At 53.1% G+C, this 20,378-nt stretch overlaps 1 protein-coding gene across 1 annotated transcript; it reads left to right on the forward strand.

Moving 5' to 3' along the window:
• Nucleotides 1–4,275: 4,275 nt before the first annotated feature.
• On the forward strand, nucleotides 4,276–10,428 carry GPR25 (G protein-coupled receptor 25). Its single transcript, XM_070602046.1, has one exon. The coding sequence runs from the start codon at nucleotides 8,270–8,272 to the stop codon at nucleotides 9,590–9,592; it is 1,323 nt and encodes a 440-aa protein (XP_070458147.1). The 5' UTR covers nucleotides 4,276–8,269; the 3' UTR covers nucleotides 9,593–10,428.
• Nucleotides 10,429–20,378: the final 9,950 nt, after the last annotated feature.

Raw genomic sequence — 20,378 nt, forward strand, 5'->3', positions numbered from 1 at the left:
GATAAAAGCAAATGAATTAACAAAATATGTCTTAAGACCCACTAAGGTTTTTTTGTTTTAACACCTTAAGCAAGGCCACTGTGGTACCCAGGCTACTGATGGTTCCCACTCTGCTGAACCCCAGTCTGTCGCTGTAGGTGGCTGAGTCTGTGCCTTCCTCCCGTAGCACCTGCCGGTGTTAGGAACATCCCAGGGCTGAAGGACGCAGTTGACGGCACCGCCACTTCACAGTGATTCCTGACCCCACCCAGCTATTCACACTTCAGGCTTTGCCTGTTTCCCTGAGAAAGGAAGTGTGGCTCTCGGCCCCAAAACAGAGAAGCTCTCCCCTCTCCCATTGCTTTATGATTTCCGAGGTCCTTGGTTTGCTTTCTGTGAAGGGCTGAGCCTTCCCTCTCCATCTGACAGTGAGGACGTGCCAGGGACACGGCCGGTACGTGGCGGCACCACAGCTGGAGTCTGCGCCCTCAGATTTCAGATCCCCTTCACTGGGCAGCCTCGTCCACTGCTCTGGAGTCGTGGGGTGAAAATACTTCAAGTCTGATCGTTGTACTGGGTGGCAATGGATTCGCCACTGGTGGAAACTGAGAACTTTTGTAGTTAAAGTGGATTTCGCGCTCTTGCTTAATAATCTAAGCAGCGTCAACACAGTAACGACGGCTAAAATCAGACTGGTGTGTCCCCGTTCTCTTGACTATCTAGATTCCTATGAAGAAAGGAGAAATCGAAAACGTGGTGGAAAGGCACGAAGTCTGCTTCACGGGCTGATCAAATTTATCAAGGAAATATTACTGAGGTGCAAGGGACTAGGCCACGAAGAGAGAGAGTCTGTTCCATCAAGGAGCCTGCTGTCTTGAGGTGGATGTAGCCAGGCCCTTACAAACAACTGAGAAACTCTGCATGAGAGGTACAGGCCCGAAGGAAAGGACAGGTAAGCCCTTTTCTTGTTAACAGTAAGAAGTTCTTATGCATGAAGCAAGTTCTGACTGCGAAGGATGTGAGGCTCTCTTACGTTATCATCCCCTGGGACGCCACGTCCTAGTTTTCTTCAGACCTGAGTTTGAGTTGCCGAGACGTCCGTTCTGGTGATAGGGCCTTAAAGGCCTGCTGTATGATCATAAACATTCGACAGAGCTAGCTAGCGGTGAACTGCGTTCTCTGCTTTCTGAGCCAGAGGCAGCTGTGTTGGACGGTTGGCACTCCCCTGTCGTCCCCTCCTACCAGCGCAGAGGACTGACCTGAACACACGGTGAGTACCACAGATGTATCTGTGAACCTCAGGAAGTTTGTGCTTGATTCTCCATCATTACAGTCAGAGCCTAAACGTCATAGGTATTCGGTACGTATCTGTCAGATGGAGGAATGAATGGAGGAATGCCTAGTCCTGGTCCAAAATTCAAAGTCAGACCCAAAGCTTAGTCTGATTTCTGCTAGGCCACCCCTAATTTCCTACTATACATACTTCGCCCTCAAAATATAAACCCCTACTTGGCTTCCCTGGTCTGGCTCCCTCTGGTTCACACGGACCACTCCAGGGGACCCAGGTGCAGCTTGAGATTCCGAACTGCCAGTCACTGTGACACAGCGATGATCCGATCTCCTCCTTCCGTTCTCTCTAGCTCCTCATGCTTCCCTTCCACAAACTATGGGCCAGTCTCAAGGCTCAGGTCTCCGTGCTCTGCTCTTCCTCCTCTCTCCTTCCAAGGCCTTCAGTATCCGCTTCAACTGACACCTCGGCACAGAATCGACATCTCCAGCCCTGACAGCTCCCTCTGGCCCCACCCGTGCCCCCGGCTGCCATCTCAGCTTCTCACCTGCCGGTTCACTGCCAGCCTCCACTGAACCTGTTTAAAAACCAAACGTCAACGTCCTAGTCGAACCAACTCCCTCCTGGCATATATGCCTCCGCCAAGGCTGAAACCTTCAAGGTCTTCTCTTACTCTCTCTGTCCAACATGGAAGGGTCCTCATGCCCAGAAAAGCACCCAATCCTATCAATTATTCACCCTTTCAATCTGTTCCTCATCTTCACTGCCACCAGCCTGTGTCCAGGCACTGACAGCTCCCCTGAACTCTGCCATAGCCTCCGGGGGTCTTCCCCTAATTCCATTTCTCCCTCCAAATCCTCCTGCAAATTGTTACTCAGTTTTCCTAGAGAGCCGATTCCATCCCCACTCGTCAGAAACTCCATGGTGCCTTATTATCACAGCCCCAAACTCAGGCTCCTGAGGTCAGTGCCAAAACCCTCATAGCCGGCCCCAGCTCGGCTTTTCAGCAGCATCAGAAATCTGATAGGGAGATACCGAACAGGCACGGCAAAGCAGAAAAATCTGACAGTTCAAGATAACTCATCAACGTAGTCATGAAAGAAACCTAAGGACCCCTACTCATTTGACAGTTCCCTGTTTTCATTGTGAATTGCAGAGAGGATGGGGCTGGGCTGGGGAGGTGACTGTAGTCTTTTCGGTGCTTGGGACCACTATGGTCTTAATCCTGTTTGTCACGTCACTCCTGTACGGGCCTGTTCCTCAAAAGGGCTGACCTCTGACCTTTATGACGGCAGGATATCACGGTTGGCCTGATGCCAAAGCGGGTTGTATGTTACAGCTCACTTTCTCCAACGATGTGTGAACTGCCTGAGAGGACTTTTTCTTCCTCGTGTCATACTCTTCTCTGTGTCTATGACGTTACCTGAGACAGGTAGGAACGGGCCATGGACCGAGCTGATCTGAATGAAGGTGGCCTCCGGCTTCGGTGACAGAGTCCCCACGCTGTGGGGGGAGCCCCTGCCAGTGCGGAGGGAACAGCGCCCACGTCCTGCTGTGAATACTAGAAATTCATGCTAACTTTCTGTGAAATCACTGATGAGTAATGGCAGGCCCTGGTTTAGAAGCTTCTGTGGGCAGAATGAATTACTACCGAGAGAAAAAGTTACTTCCTTTCCAAACAATTTCTGGGGCCATTTTTATGTCGAGGGACTTCCCTACCGCTTGTCTGTTTAGTCTCTGCGGGGTTTGTTTTTCCCTGTAAAAGAACCCTTGAGCAGCAGAAACCTCAGTGGAGGAGGGGCAGGGGCCTGACTTTCCTTGAGAGTCCCTCCCCACCATCCTGACCCCGCCACTCCGTGCCCGCGGGGCCCACAGTGTAGTGGGCAGAGGGGCCCTGAGACAACTACCCAGCTGTGGGCCACAGGCTCTCACGTTGAGTCATCGCTCCGCCTGTGCCCCCAGTGTTGGGGTCTAACTCAGATGCCGTCCTTTCCCAGCTACCCCATATTTAGTACCTGAAAGTTTCTGAAGCAATCGAACATCAAAAACATTCTATGTGGCCGCTGGCACCCAGGGTGGGGCCCCTTCCCTGCTGTGTGCCAGCCATGCCAGCGGGGGGCTGCCACCTGGGCCCTCCATCACCCCGTCCTTCCCTCACCCTCACTCACACACACTCACACTGTCACAAGGGGCTTCTCAGGGTGCAGCATCTTGGTAGCTGGTCAGTACCAGGGAATCAAACAGTGGACTCCCCACTCCAGGGTCAGAACTCACGGCGAGAGGGCACATAGCACAAGGTGACATGGCTTCGTGAGGTTTTCCTCACGCTCAAGATGTGCGACCGCTGGCCTCCCTGTGACCACAACTAACTGGGCATAATGCCGTCTATCCGCGCTTCGGTACTGTCAGCAGTTTCTCTGCAGCACCTGTCACCCTACAGAATTTGCCCTTGGTGACACCAGGCCCAGGGAAATGTGGTGGTCAAGTCTTGAAGACGCCCCAGATGGAGATTTTCTCTGTAGATTCCCACTGCAGTTCCAAACACTCCCTCAGCACCCACTGTGTGCCAAGAAAGCACCGTGTCCTGGAGGGGGTCGGGGCCGGCAGGGGGCGGAAGCAGCGCCAGCCGCTGAGTCAGGCAGCAAGTCGCGTGCAAACACGCAGTGCTCCGGGGGCTGCAGCTGAGGCCAGGAGAGGAGGAGAGAGCCCCCGGGGAGGAGAGCACCGGCTGGGCCCTGCTCAGACCCAGCCTGGGGGGGCTGGTCCAGGGCCATCTAATTCCTCTGTGCACACCCGGTCAGGTGGATGCCACCGTGCCCACTGTAAGATGTGGAGACGGCGCCCAAGATCACACAGCCACCAAATGATGAAGGTGACAGGGCAGCCAGCCTCTTTTGGCTCCTAAGCTGACCTGCTCTGTTTGTTCACTGAACAGAAGCAGACACAGTGACACATAAGATACGTATATAATAAATTCAACATCACAACACAGAGAGCAGGGCTTTTTAAAAAATATTTTTAATTTAATGGTCTTGGGAATGTTGAAAAGAAATCTGAAAAAAAGGTTACACTGCAAGTGGGTTAAGAAAGGCGAAAGGAAATTATTTTTTAACAAGAATAGAACTGAATGTTCTTAGATTGTCAAAGAGAAAATGACATTTTAAACTTGGAAATTGCTAAGAGCAACAAATCTGACTCTATGGAAATGTAAAACTAAAAACCATGAAAAACAGCTAAGGAGAAAAGTCTGGAAAAATATTTGAAACAAACGGGGCAGTGATTTCTCCTAAATAAACAGTTCATACAAAGTAATAAACACCTACGATTATAATAGATAAATGTGTGAAGGACATGATCGGACAGTTCACGGAAGAGGAATTAAATACGGAAAGATTGTCAATCTTATTTGTATTCAAAGAAATGTAAATTAAAATGAAGTACCATTTTACCTCATCACCTATTAAAGCGGAAAAAACATATTTTCACGATGAGGATCTCTAAGAAGATTTTGCTGAGCCCAACATCCTCACACAGTGCCATGCAATTACTAGTCACTGGGAGCGAACACCTTCAGAGCTGTGACCTGCAGGAAGGCATTTCTACCCTGCAAACTGTGAAAGAAGAAAAAAGTCATAAGTGTAGTTATTTATTACAAATTTCTGTAACAGTGAAAAGTACTGGAAACAACCTAAATGTCCAAAATTAAGGGATCAGAAAATGAACTAACAGAAAAACGTGGATTTACACGGCATTCGTTGAGCAAAGCAAACTATAAAAACATCTACGGGGGCGGGCCCCGTGGCCCAGTGGTTAAGTTCTCGAGCTCTGCTTTGGTGACCCAGGGTTTCACCAGTTTGGATCCTGGGCGCGGACATGGCACCGCTCATCAGGCCACGCTGAGGTGGTGTCCCACATCCAACGACTAGAAGGAACCACAACTAAAAATATACCACTATGTACCAGGGAGATTTGGGGAGAAAAAGGAAAAGTAAAATCTTCAAAAAAACCCACAAAAAAACAAACAAACAAAAAGTACGTTCTAATTACAAATATGACTCCGTTGTGTAAAAAAAAAATACGTGGAGAATATCTGACACGGAATGTGAAAAGATAGGAAGCCCAAGAATAATAGGATTACAAACGAGTTCTTTTGAAAATGCCCTTCCCTGGACGGACAGAAATTTGCCACAGGGCCAGGCCTGGGGCAGCAACGTGATGTGTTTTCCATCATGTGATTGTATGGCTTTTATGATGAAAAAGGCAAAGATAATTTTAAAAATTTTTCCTAAAAGGTTAAGATTATGTATTCCTAAAAGATAATAGAGAAAAATTTAAATTGGGGGGGGAAGTGTAGGAGCTTAAATAGAGGAGCCCATAAAGGGCTGAAATAAAATGCACCTGCTGTAGGCAGGCCAGTGCAGGGTACGCGCGTCTTAAGCATCCCCTCAGGCTCGTGCCAATCACGGGGATGGATGGAGAGAGCTCCCCTCACCCCAGGAGTGGACAACCGCTCCAGCCGCAGGGTGAGGGAGCCTGTGAGGGACCCATCAGCCGGCCCTGCAGGGCGGGATGGAGAAAAGGGAAAAGCACTCCCATTTTGCCTGTTGACACCTGTTAGCGAGTGGCAGGATTCTCAGCCGATGAGGAGGAGGGTTTCCATGAAGCGACTTGTTTCTGACCCTGTGGGGAGACCCCTGTATCACAGAGTGGGCCCTGGTCACTGAAAGGTGGGAGGGCAGGCCCAGCCTGCTGGCCCAGCTCCGGCCTTGGCTGCTTCCTCCCGTCCCGACACGTTCCAAAGGGCCCCCAAGGGTCGCCGCTCTGGGCTCCGGGCCACAGACTTCCCTCGGGCAGGAGACCACGGCCCCAGGAAGCAAGAATCTCTGCGTTCTTAGTCAACAACCTGCTGCTTCCCCTGCACCCTGCCTGTATTCCTCTCTTGGTCCTCTTTCCCATTCTTCTGTGTCACCTGGCGGTTTCCTTGCTGTTCATCTCCAGCTTTCAGAATCACTCACCAGACAGAGGGGTGCCCACGGGGAAGGGGAGGCCAGCAGCGCTGGGACCGTCCCTGAGCGTCTCGGGGCTCTGCCAGCCAAGCCCTGCCCTGCTGGCCTTCTGGGGAGGGAGGCTGCAGCCCCCAGGGCCACCCGGGATGTGGGCATCACTCCCCAGGGCCCATGTGATCAGACGTCAGAGATACCACCCTGTGTCTGCAGCAGCCCCTCAGGTTTCCACCCGGGGCTGGCTCCTCAGGGGAATCCCAAGCCTGGTGGGGGGATGCCCACAGAGAGACGGGCCGGACAGCATTCCCTCCCTGGCCTCTCCTCCTGCCTGTCCTTCCCCATCTTGTAACTGGCCCAGGAGAAAAATTCTGGACAGGAACAGCCTGGACACGTGCATACGCAACTCTCCCTAAGCCTTTCCAACTCCCTGGGGCTCTCCATGGACCACAGGGACCTCAAGCTAGGGTGACGTGATATTCCAGTTCGCCCAGGGCAGGCCTGGCCCACGGCCTAGGTTAATCACGATAACGCCTCTGTCACTCTCGGAAGGGCCCGGGTTGGAGCCTCCCCCTCTGCAGCGCACAGTTCTGCCAGCTGTCTTTTCACACCAGACTGGCATGCTGCCTACTCCAGACCGTCCAGTGGCTCCCCACTACTCACAGAATGAGATCCTGGGCCCTTTGTGACCCGGCCCCCACCACCCTGCCTGCTTCCGTGCCTGCCACCCTCCTCCCACCAGGGGTCCGGTCACACAGGGCTCACGCATTGCTGCTCTGACTTGCCCTCCAGCTCAGTCCTGGAACTGACCTCTGTGTCAGCCGCTGGAAAGCTTTTTCTGACTTCCTCATCCATCAGAGGTAGCCGCTCCCTCTCTGAGCTCCAGCAGGACCGTGTCTGTAACAGTGACTAGCCTGACTTCCGGCATGTTGGCCACGGCTCGGACCGCGTAGGTATCCATCTCCCATGCCTGAGATGGGCACTCTAAGGTCAAGAACGGCTCTCCTGAAGCATCTGAAACAGCGCCTGCCCCATGCAGGTGCTCACTGTTAACTGGACTGAATCGAATACAACTGATGATCCACCTTAAACTTTTAACACCAGAATGCCCCACGGCTCGGTCACTCATTCCCGGTGACAGTGGGATGGGCGCTGGGAGGACAAACACCCTATAACATTAGTTCCAACACAGCATCTCATGGGAGGGATGTCTGCTAAGAAGAATTCAGACCTAACCAGAGTCGCCCAGAATCCCCATGGCACCCCACCTTCCGGAGAAAGGGCGAGCTCTCCCTCCACCATCCTCTCCTCCTTGGGTCCCCCCACTCGCTTCAAGGTCACACTTCATTCCCGCCCTTCTGCACGCATCCTTCCCTGACTCAGTCCATAGGGACCTGCCCTCCTCTAAGCTCCTGACTCCTGACTCAGGACCGACCACTCATCTGCTGCTAAATTACGTCCCCTCGTGTGTCACCTGCCCCCAGCTTACACCTGTGTTTGGCTGAAGGGGCAGGTGTTGCTGGACGGGTGAAGATGGGAAGAGCTGGGATCTGAATCCCGGGCCCTGGTCCTTTCACCTGGATAATCTGACTACACTCCTTCCTCTCTAGGATAAAACCCTCCTGTGTGGCTCCATGAGGACCTGATTTGGTCAGAAAAACCACTCTTTGGGTTAAGACACGTAGCCCAGCATCTCAGGACACAATCATTGAGAGCTCTGGCGGCCCTTTCTCCTTTCAGGGGTAGGCCCCCAAGGGCAGGCCCCACCTCCCCACCCCAGAGTGCACCAGATAGCAGAGCCCCTCTTTCCTAGAGGACAGGGCAACGGGCACAGGCTGAGGCACCGTCGCCCTTAGAAGACCCTCAGCGTCTTCACCTCCAACGCTAGACAAGCAGCAGCGCGGGCGTGGGACAGAGCGCAGTGGGCGACGAGAACCGACGAGGGTTCATCGTGGGCATCCGCCACCTCTTGCAACCTGACATCGGCCGGGGGAGATGGTTGATGGCCCCATTTCATAAACAAGGAAACCAAGAGAAGAAGGGGAGGCCGCCAACTCCACCCTGGGGGCCCAGCCCCTCCCACCCCACACCCTCCCCCTCCACCACCTTCCTGGCCACCCATTCGCCTCGGTCAGGGTGGCAGGAAGGGAGGTGCAGGGCACCGGCCGTGAAGAGCAGCCCCCACCCACACAGAGTGGCTGCCGCCGAGCCCAGGGCTCCTTGCGCTCCGGCCATGAGCCCCACCGCGCCCTGGAGCCCCAGCCCGGGGGCCACGTCCTGGGACTACTCGGGCTGGGGCGCCCTGGAGGAGCTGGAGCTGTGCCCGTCGGGGGACCTGCCCTACGCCTACGCCTACGTGCCCGTGCTCTACCTGGCCGCCTTCGCCGTGGGCCTGCCGGGCAACGCCTTCGTGCTGTGGCTGCTGGCCGGCCGGCGCGGGCCGCGGCGGCTCGTGGACACCTTCGTGCGGCACCTGGCGGCCGCCGACCTGGGGCTGGTGCTCACGCTGCCGCTGTGGGCCGTGGCGGCGGCGCGCGGCGGCCGCTGGCCCTTCGGCGAGGGCCTCTGCAAGCTCAGCAGCTTCGCGCTGGCCGGCACGCGCTGCGCGGGCGCCCTGCTGCTGGCCGCCCTGAGCGTGGCGCGCGCCCTGGCCGTGGGCGCGCGGGCCCGGCGCTGTCCCCGCCGCGTGGGCGCCGTCTGCTGCGGGGCCTGGGTGCTGGCGCTGCTGGCCGGCCTGCCCTCGCTGGCGTCGCGGGGGCTGCAGCCCCTGCCCGGCGGCCACGGCAGCCAGTGCGGCGACGAGTCCTCGGACGCCGTGCAAGGTCTGGGCCTGCTGGTGCTGCTGCTCACCTGCGCCCTGCCGCTGGCCGTCAGCGTCCTGTGCTACTGCCGCGTGTCGTGCCACCTGCGCCGGCCGCCCGCCCTGGGCCGCGCCCGCGCGCGCTCGCTGCGCATCATCTTCGCCGTGGAGGGCGCCTTCGTGGGCTCCTGGCTGCCGTTCGGCGCGCTGCGGGCCGTCTTCCACCTGGCGCGTCTCGGGGCGCTGCCGCTGCGCTGCCGCCTGCTGCTGGCGCTGCGCTGGGGCCTCACCCTCGCCACCTGCCTGGCCTTCGTCAACAGCTGCGCCAACCCGCTCATCTACCTGCTGCTGGACCGCACCTTTCGCGCCCGCGCGCGGCTCTGGGCCTGCGGGCGTGCCGACCGCCTGGCGCGCACGGTCAGCTCGGCGTCCTCGCTCTCCAGGGACGACGGGCCCGCCTTCCGGGGGCTCAGCAGCGGTGCGGGGCGAGCCCGGACGGCGAGCAGGGCCGCGGCCTCCCTGTAGCTGCCCGGCCGGTGGAGGAGGCGCGGGCGGCGGTGCGCGTCCCAGACTCGCCTTCTCTCCAGGCCGCTCCAGCCGAGCCACCCCCCCCCCCCCCGCCCCGCTGGAGTCTCCGTCGTCCGCTCTCCCAGAACCCCCGAGCTTTTTGAACTGCCCCCGAACCAGGCTGCTGAGACCGGCCCTGCTCTCGGCCCGGTGGGCCCCTGGACTCAGCTCCTGTCCGATGAGGTCCTGTGAGATGGAGCAGACAGCAACTGGACACGCTCCGCGTCGCCGAGAGCAGGAAAGGGAAGTGGGTTTCCTCCTCTGCCCCCTCAGGAACAGCACTGGCCAGAATACAAACCTAGACTCCAGAAGCCACTCCTGTCCCCGTGCTGTGCTTTCTCTGGTCCCCTACAATAGCCATTGCCTTCTGAGAAAGACTTTCTCCGAGTCAGACCCTCTGAACCTCTCCATCTCCAAAAACGCCCGTGGAAATGGGGATCGACACCCCCTTTGCACTCGGTCATCTTGGTAGCCGCGTTTCTGGTCGTGGGTCACCATCAATTTCGATTTTCATTTTCAAAGCTCCCCAAAGCCATGGGAACTGCCCCAGTGTGAGCCGCCCAGGTTGTCCCTCCAGCAGTGGCCCCAGAACTGCTGGGCCCGCCCTGGTTTGATGTCTTCTCCCCACTCCCCCCCGAAGCCCGGGGACTCACCCTGGAATTTGTCCTGGCCCTTCTCTCTGGACAGAGGCTTCTGGAATCTCTCCCCAGGCATTCAGATTCTCTGTGGCTCGTCGGGAGACCCAGAATCTTGTGTGAGTTCGTCTTCCTCAATAAACACTTTTGCTAGCCCAAGCCCGACAAGGATTTCTGTCTTTACTCAGGTGGTGGGAGTGAAATGAGTGTCAGGAGGCGCAGGGCACCCCAGTCAGACAACACTCAACCCCATAGTTGAGGTTGACCTCAGGGTGACCAGGATTTGGGGCGATGGCGGGATGTGAGCTGTGCTGGCGGGGGTGCAGTCATCCCACAGGAAGCGGCAACTCGTTTATTCTTATTCTTTTAAAGGACGTTTTGCATTTTGAAGGTTACAGACAGGGGGAAAAAAAAAGATTTAAGGGCATCTGCCAGCCAGGCGTCACCTCAAAGAGGAAATGTGTCACTGCGATTTTCAAATATGTGTGAGGCCTTTTTTCCTGTCCTTTTGGAGACCATTCAGGGCAAATGTTTGGCATTATCCGTTTTCGAACTCTCTGACTTTCCCTTTGAGGATTCTGGAGGGTTTGGCAATTCAGGGTTTGGGCTTTTGACTAAGAGGATTCGCCTACAGAAATGGCGGGCAGTGCAGGGGAAGGAGCTGGGTGGTCCTCCCTGAGAGCCACTTCCGGCCAGGTCCCCCTGCCCCCTGCCCCATCGTGAGGTGGCAGCCTCTTGGGGCAGTGACCCCTGGGGTCAGCACTTCAGCACCAGGTTGGGTCTGAGGCCCGGGCCTTGGCCCTCGGGCTGCCTAAGGCCCTGCCCGGCACCCCTGTGTTTCTCTCCAAGATCTGGGCCGCTGGATTGGAGCAGGTTGAACATCACGCCCGCCTTGACCCTGCTTTGCACGTTCCTCCCACACACCCCGAGACAGGCAAGCCTTGCAGCCCGTGGGTCCCCGGGGCCGGCAAGACCAATTCCAGACACTTTATTGTCGCAGAGCGCAGGGGGTGATGGCCCTTCCTGCCTCCCTTCGCTCTCTGAGAAGAGAAATTGCTGTGTGTCACAGCACAAGGCCTCAGGGCGGGCGGCGGGCTCTTCTCTGGGCTCGTGTGTGGGGAAAGCTCAGCTCCCAGCAGTGCTGCTTTGGGAGGCCGTTGGGAGGGGCCCACCTGCCAGGGCGCTTCTCCTGGCTTGCTGAGCGACTGGAGGCAGACAGGAGGAAGGGGTCCCCATGCCCAGGTGGGCTTACATCTCCCCTCCCACAGTAATTATTGAAAGTCAGTATCTCTCCCACCGCAGCCCTGGCGACGTGGAGGGAAAGTTCCCTCCGTCCATTCGCCTCGGGAGCTCGATTAGTCTGCCAGGCATCCCTGGGAAATCTCTCTTAGACTCAGGCAGGAATGACAGAGGACCGGCGAGCTCCCATTTCTCCCTGGGGAAGAGGAGACACAGATCCAGCGAGGATCCCGTTAAATGAGCACCCTGCATATGTTGCCGGTGGGAGGGTAAACGGCAGATTCTTTCAGAAAGCAATTTGTCAGTCTATATCCGGAGCTTTCAAAACAGTCACACTCGGGGGGCCGGCCCGGTGGTGCAGTGGTTAAGTCTGCACATTCGGCTTTGGCGGCCCGGGGTTCGGTGGTTCAGATCCGGGGTGCAGACATGGCACCGCTTGTCAAGCCATGCTGTGGCAGGCGTCCCACATATAAAGTAGAGGAAGATGGGCACGAATGTTAGCTCAAGACCAGTCTTCCTCAGCAAAAAGAGGAGAATTGGCAGCAGATGTTAGCTCAGAGCTGATCTTCCTCACAAAAAACCCCCAAAAAACCAGTCACACGCTGTCCCTCCAAAATGTTCCCTTTGACCCTGTGATTTCCCTTCTGCCACTCTGTTCTGAGGCAATGATGCTAAATAAGAAAAGGTGGATGCATGACTCCTAGAGCTTCTTCAAGACTTAAAACCGAAAGGAAGAAACCTCAGCATCCGAGGGCAGCTTAATGCCTCCTGTTAACAGCAGAATGTGAGGCTCACTTTAAGATGTTGCCTAAAGAGAGGTGGAAGATGGTGATGACCGAGTTAAAAGACAAAAAGGTAACAAAGTTCCTGGTGTTACAAACACCCACGCTCTTCCAGCCTGGAGAATGTGAAAGAACCATGAGCGTCGGTCGGCTCTGGGGAAGCGGAGCTTTAGCTGCGTCTTAGTCCTTTGGATGAAAACCGTCCTCGCTCTCTTCTTTCCCAGCACAAGTTGTAAGCATCACAGGATGCCTCCTCTCTCCCGGTGTGACTCCCGGAAAGCCATCTATTTTATTTCCCCGTCTCCCCCATCAGGATGTGAGCTCAGTCCATGACGGGAGTTTGTCTGCTTTAGTCAAAGCTGTAGCCCCAGACCTGGGGACAGAGCGGGGCATGCAGTGGGCCCTCAGCGACGACCTGGTGAATGACCGGTCCTCAGGACTACGTTGTCCTGTGAAATAAGAGGGAGACTATGGAGAGTAAAAGGAAGGATCTTGCGTTTTCTGTGTGTTTATAAAGGGCACACAAGAGAGGCTGGAGGAAACACCATGAATTCTGACAGTGATGGTGTTGGAGTGAGGGGTTACAGATTGTTTCTCTCCATTTCTTTATTCTTGAAATTTTCTATCGCATTTTTTTTTTTTTGCTTGAGGAATATTGGCCCTGAGTTGACGTCTGTGCCCATCTTCCTCTTTTTGCTTGAGGAAGATTGGCCCTGAGTTGACATCTGTGCCCATCTTCCTCTTTTTGCTTGAGGAAGATTGTTGCTGAGCTAACACCTGTGCCAGTCTTCCTCTATTTTGTATGTGGGATGCCACCACAGCATGGCTTGATGAGCAGCGTGTAGGTCCTCACCCAGGATCGGGACCACAACCCCTGGGCCGCCAAAGTGAAGCCAGAGAACTTAACCACTATGCCACCGGGCCAGCCCAACTATGGCTTTTTTTTTTTTTTTTAAGGGCAGTTCACAAAGGGCTGTGAAAGTGCCAATGCGCTGGAGCTAAAATCAGACCAGAGTCCTGATTCGGCTCAGTCACAGCCGGCTGCCCATCCTGGGACGTCTCTCTCAGCCTCCTGGAGCCTCCCTTTCCTCATCTGAAGGATGGAAATGACTGTCTGCTTGGCTGCCTCAGACATCAAAGGCGATCGTGTTCTTGAAAGTACTTTGTAAGCTGGGGTGTTAGACAAACATACCACGGACCCCACCCTCAGGATTACCTTGTTCCAGGCCTGGCTGGCCCTCCCCGTCCCCGTCCCCATTCCAATTCCCATCCCCACCCCCATCATCCCATCCCTCTCCCCATCCGCATCCGCGTCCCCATCCCCGTGCAGCATGTGGGCGAAGGTTCGGCACGGTGGCCGTGTGATTCTGATTTGATTCTTATGACTAATTCTGGGCTTTCTTCTCACCTCCCTCGACCCCGTGGGTCCTTTCTCAGGGCAGAGTGTGGGAACCCAGGGGCCCTGGTGATGAGTGATCCAGAGAGTTCAGAAGAGTGGCAGGGCTGGCGGAGCCGCACCTGGTGATATGACTCAGCCTCCATGTCGCTCGGGGGCTAAAGCGAGGACTCTGGACCCTTGTGAGGACATGGCATTTGTCGGAGCTCATCGAGTCTACACCTCTGCCTACCTTGGCTGAGTGGGCTGCAAGGAGCCCCCGGCCTCAGCTGAAGACCGGGGAGCTTGGTCCGAGAGAGGGAAAGAGGAAGCCAAATGTGAACTTACTCCTCCTCTTCGTCATCTTCCAAGGCACAAAGTACTTGTGGAGTGTGTGATGGCATCTCTCGTGGAAGTCGGCACCGCCTAAGATTCATGTTTTCTCACGTCGCAGGACTTGAGAGCTGGAAGCCTCATTTTGTCCCTGCTGAGAAGGAGGACACTGAGGACCACAGGTGGGATGCCACTTGCTTAAGGTAATAGGAATGACCACTTACATCTTTCATCACACATTGTTAAAGAAGCTCATATACGTGATTTCATCCATTCTCAGGACCCTGTGGCGAGCAGGAATGATTCGCTTCATTTTATTGATGATGAAACTGAGGCCCAGGAGTGAAAGAGACTTGGTCAAGGTCACAGACGAGCAAACAGTGCATCTTAAACCCTCGTCTCTCCCGCCTGTCTTCTCTTGCCCCGGCCACCCCTCGTGGGTGACACTCATTCTGCACCCAGCTCACACCGGGCACTCCCTGATCCAGGCTCTCTCTTAAAAATTTTAAGAGTTTCCCCCTGATTATTAAAATACTGTGGGTTCTTTGTTGAAGAAAAAAAACAAACATGGAAATTACAGGAAAGTATGGGAAACACCCATGAGTCCACCATGAAAACATACTTTAGAATATTTTTCTATATATATAATAATACAGATGTGATCATTTTTCCAGCTAAATTTGAGTCAATCTATATGAGACCAAAGAAGTGTATACGCAAAATGGGCCTTCAGTAACTTTGTGTTGGATATACATCATATACGTTGTTTTGTAACCTGCTTTCTTCATGTAGCAATATGCCGTATTTCATCATGTTGTTAGATATTATTTTAAAACATCTTCTTAAGGTTACATTACATCATTATATGAAATGTAACCTCATCTATTTGACCAAGTCCCTAATCTTTTCTCAAGTTTTCACTCTTATAATTCTGTGATGAACATTCTTGTACAAAAATCTTTATCTCTGTTTCTGATTCTTTCTTCAGGACAAATTTCTAGAAGTGAAATTATTCATCAAACATTATGAACAATTTAAGACTTTTGGTACATTGTGCCAAATTTGAAAAATTTACATTCTCTCTAGAATATCCATTCACCGTCCCCTTAACAAACAGCATCGGGCATTATTATTTTTAAAAATATTTGCCAATTTGGTATCCGTCTAAGTTTAAAAGAATACAGTATTACCATCTTATTATATTATTTCAAAGACCTTTTATATTTAATGTGTCATTACGACATCCCTCTGAAGCAGGTGTTAAAATAGCTCATGTTTATTGAGCACATACCACTGGAGAGGCATGGAGCTAAGATTTTATATATATTATCTTACTAATCTTCACAACTTTATGGGATATATAATGTTATTTTCCCTGTTCTACAGATTAAAAATTCAGTCTTGGAAAGTTTATGTAACTTGCCCAAAGCTTCTTACCTAAAAAACCTGTCTGATGACCCCCATTTCACAGATGGGCACTGAAATGCCACGAGCTTTCTCGGCTTGCCAGGGCCGCACACAGGGCAGGACGCAAACCCCACGCATCCTGGTCCACAGCTCAACTCATCTTGCATCTTCCACTAGTTCACCAGCGCCTGGCTTACCCTGTTTATCACTAGTTAGTACTAAACCAAAGCGTTCCCTGGGGTCAAGGCCACCACTACTGGCCCTGCATAGAAATTACCTGCTTCTGTTCTCAAAAGATCAGAGTGAGGGTTAATTCTACCTGTCAGCTGGACTGGGCCGAGGGATGCCCAGCCGTTTGGTCAAATATTATCCTGGGTGTGTCGTGGACACAGGTGCTTGTGCGTGAGATTCACATTTGAGGGGTACACTGTGTAGAGCAGACTGCCCTCCCCAGTGTGGGTGGCCTCATGCAGGCCAGTGAGGCCGGAACAGAACAGAAAGGCCGAGGAAGGGAGACGGCACTCTGCCCGTTTCCTCCCTTCAGTCTCAGACCAGGACTAGAACTTACACCGTCGACACCTGGTGTCCAGCTGGCCGATGGCAGACGTGGGACTTGCCAGCCTCCATAACCACGTGGGCCAATTTCTTACAATGAATTTCTTGATATAGATAGAGATATAGATAGACATAGGCATAGATACAGATATAGACCTACCTCCTCTACTGGTTCTGTTTCCCTGGAGAACCCAGCCCCATACAGTCAGGGTCCCCCTCACTAAGATGCTTGGGCATCAGATTGTGAGGGTGAATGGGGCCCTTCCCGGGGGTGCTGAGGTCAGGGGTCAGGGCTGGGGTGAAACAGCGCTAAAACCCACCAACCTCACGGTTGCCTGGGTTGTCTGAGCTGGCAAGTGAAACATGAGGGGCTAGGATCTGATGGGCAACGGAGCCCGAGGTGCAGCCAACGGCTGCCAGTGTCTGGGGCAGGCTGCGGTTTGCCCAGGGCCGATGTGCTAGACGACGGTGATTAATCTTGCTCATCCTGCTCTGAAAATGACTGTCCTCAGGCTGTGCCTGCTCGCTCCCTCCCCTCTATTCCCATACATCTATTCACTGGCCCCCAAACACCCTGAAGCAAGCAGGTCATGCCCTGGGCTGCCCCCATGCTGGACCCCATGCGCACAGTCACAGCATCGTGGGGGTCACGAGGCTCGCCGAATTCCTTCCATCTTTTTAAAGAGAATCTTGTTTTTCACAGAGCCTATTGCCCCAAATCTTCTCAGGTCTCAATTTGTGAAATTATTATTCCCCAAAAGAGAGAAAATGTAATACGAAGAGTAAAGGAACCCAAGATCCACCTTGAGGGTATTACGTTGAGTGAAATAAGCCAGACAGAGAAAGACGAACTCTGTATGACTCCACTCATAGGTGGTAGTTAACATATAGACAAGGAGAACTGATCGGTGGTTACCAGGGGAAAGGGGGGTTGGGGGGAGGGCACTAGGGGTGAAGTGATGTACCTACAACATGACTAATAATGATGTACAACTGTAATTTCATAAGGTTGTTAACTATCATAATCTTAATAAAAAAAAAAAAAGAACCCAAGATCCTCCACCCGAATTGTGATATTGTCATTTTTGCACACCGCCTTTCCAAGCCTTCTCTACCGTGGTCACAGTTTACGTTGCCGTCCTCTTGCGAGGCTCTGCATTTTTTGGCGGAACATATCATGAACATTTTCTGCGCCACCCTCCAGGTTTCCTCATGGTCATCTTGGAAGGCTTCCCTCCGGGGAGAAGCATCTGGAGTCCCCGGTCCTGCCTCACGAGGCATTAGCATCCTCAGGAGCTCTCGCCTTGATAAACGAGCGGCAGTGAACATCTTTTCCCTGTGGTTCAGGCTGGTTTTGAACGTCTGTTCCAAACCGAACAAAACTCCCTTCTCCTCGCCCGTCCTGCAGGCCCCCCTTCGCCGTCTGTGTGACTCCGTCTCCTCTAACTCATCTCCTCCTCTCTCCTTCAAAACACGGGACGCCCTCATGGCAGCAGCCGTGGACTTTGAACAACGCCCTTTCGAAAGCCCTTTCAAAACTTTCACGGCACACCAGTGCAGTTAAATGCTCATTTCTGATTATTTTGGACCCAGTGTGCTGACTGTGGAAACGGAACAACCTAGGAGTTAAGGGCACAGACAGGTGCATGACCCAGGCTCTGGTCTCAGCTCTGCTCCTCACGTCTGTTCCCGGGGTCACGCAGTCCCCTGCTTCCCCCTGGGAATCCTCCTCTGTGCGGTGGAGACGATGCTTCATACCGCAGAGGGAATGTGAGGGAGTTAGATGTGTTCATACACAAAGTGCTGAGAACTATCTGATGCGTGTTAAGCATTCTCTTTGCTATAATTATTGGGAGTAAAATAAACAGTAAAAAATATGAGTTAAGTGAGAGCGAATTCTACCCTATTTTGGATTCCTCTTCTTGAATTCATTGATCCAACACATTTTTACCATGTGTTTACTAGGCACCTGTTAGCGCGCAAGGCCATGGGGCCGCAGAAATCCAAGACTTGAGGTTCTCCTGCAGAACTGCCATCGACAGCTTGAGGCTCCATCCCCCCTCCCAGGAAAGATGGCAAATGTGGGCTTGCTGGCACAAAAGAAGGAAATTAAAGCCATTTGGACCTTCAGTTTGGGGTAAAATGTTATTTTTCTCGAAACTAAAAATCACGAAGAATTCTGTGCTGTAAATAAGTTGCTTTTGTAGACCACTGATTTCCAGAGAATTTGTGTCCCTTTGGCAAAAGGCTGTGAGGAGACCAGGACATTTTGGTCTGGGCTGGACTGTCCTGTGGGGCCCTGGGAGCCTCGCCCTCAGCCACAGCTCTGCAGAGGTGCCGTGTCCAGCGCGGGGAAGTCGGGCTGCTGCCGATAAGACCCCAGCTGGACGCGGGGACCTCTGTGTCCCTGTCAGCCCAAACATTTCACAGTCCCATGACTGTGGGCCCAGGCTGTTCTCCAGAGACTCATCTAGTTTCTTGCTTAAAAATATTTTATAAAATGCAACCACCAAAAGGCTAGAAGCCTACATCCGTCAATTAAACCTTAAACAATCAAAGCAAAACAATCCCCATGCAGCCACTCAGCTCCAGCATCGGTGACGGTGGACAAGCCCGTCCACGGGAGACCCAGGGAGGGGACCGCTCACATCGGGTCTGCAAGGCAGGCCGTGGATCAGCCCACTTAACAAACGCCTTCTGATGTTTAAGAGCCTATTTCTCTGCGGTCCTGAACCAGGAGACATATCCATGCCCTGTGCTCGCTCAGACGTCATGGTCTTGGAAAGACCCCTGAGCAGAGCCCGCCAAGGGCCCCCCAGCGTGCCGTGTGAATAGGGAAGTTATTTGAAAATATAGTAAGTCCATATGGATGTCTTTGGGGGTTTCTCTTTTCACAATCTGAATTTGGAAGATTTACCAATAAGAAGGTGATTGCTCGCATCATATATATATTGCTTTTTAAGAGTAAGAATTATTTTTAGTGGAAATAGAAAATCACATTTTGCAACCTGCAATAAAACAATTGATTCAGGCAACAACCCTTGGTGGATGCTAAAACCACGCGGTGAGAGCCGATGGGGAGCTGGCCTCCTGTAAGATGCCAATATGTCACCTCACAGATTACTCCCCAGTGATCAGGGGAAACGCATCTGACTGTGGAGGCTGGGGCCGTCCCCCGGAACCCACGGTCCACTTCGCATCGCTGTAAGAGGAACAACCAGACTCCAGACCTCGTGTGCTTCCTGAGGAGGGGAGGGGGCGCCCAGCACCATCTGCGAGGTATTCATGCCCAAAACAATAAACCTGAATCTATTCGAGCCTCGGCCGTGCACCTCCAGGTTACAGGAAATATGGGGGTTAGGAGCAAGATAAACGGCAACGGGAGGAGGCAAGCAGATAAAATAGACTGTAGGACATTTCAGGCGACAACGACCTGATTTCAACAAGTCACTGACATGATAAAAAAAATCAGAGGCAGGGGGAGGGGGTCTGCGAGAGATTAGAAGAACCAAATGCAACATGTAGACCTTATTCGGATCTAGATACAAACAGACCAACGATAAGAGACAGTATCGGGACCACTGGAGACCTCTGGATACGACTCAGCCGTGGGTGGCGTGTTAAGGAGTTACTGTGATTATGGGATGTGGTTACAGAAGAAAAATGTCCAGTTTTTTCCAGAGATAGATTCGGAAACATTTAGAAGGGATGTGTCACCAATTCTTTAAAATATTTCACTAAAGAAAAAATAAACCACAGAAATGTAGGGAAATGTTAATAATGACTAAGTCTAGGGGACGATAAAGGGGCGTTCATCACACTAGGCTCTCTCCTTTAATTTATGCTGGGAAGTTTCCATAATAAAAGGTTTTACACTATCTGTTTTAATTACAGAAGTTGCACAGAAATAAGGAATACATTTTCACAGCAAAAAGTTCCCGTGGAAATGATGACACTCAAGCCCTCTCTGTCCCCCGTCCCAAGGCCGGTCCCCTCCCCAGAAATAACCACTGGTGCCATTTGGGTGACATGAATTGCTCTTCAGCTGTTCCCGCTGGGATCCCAGTTCCCAACCGTGGGTGAGGATACAGGAACCACACCTTCCAGCACCCACAGCCCTCGCCCCATCCAGCCGCCCGCCCTCCCTCCGAGCCATTGAAGGACGCAGAACACTTTAGTGCAAGTATCTATGAACGGAAAAATGAAAATGCATTGATCTAAATCGATATTGCAGCGGGTGGGGATGATGGGGGTAGGGACGGGAGCCGAGCAGGAAAGTTTTGGGGGTCACACGTAGCCCCTTTAGGGACCATTTCAATTCAGTAAACAGCGTTTGACCTCAATTTAACCCATCTTCCCTTCCGAACGCACTCCTTTCCCATCACTGAGCACTGTAGGCGCAGCCAGAGGCGGGAGGT

Source organism: Equus przewalskii, chromosome 31, assembly GCF_037783145.1.
Source record: "Equus przewalskii isolate Varuska chromosome 31, EquPr2, whole genome shotgun sequence".
NCBI lineage: Eukaryota > Metazoa > Chordata > Mammalia > Perissodactyla > Equidae > Equus > Equus przewalskii.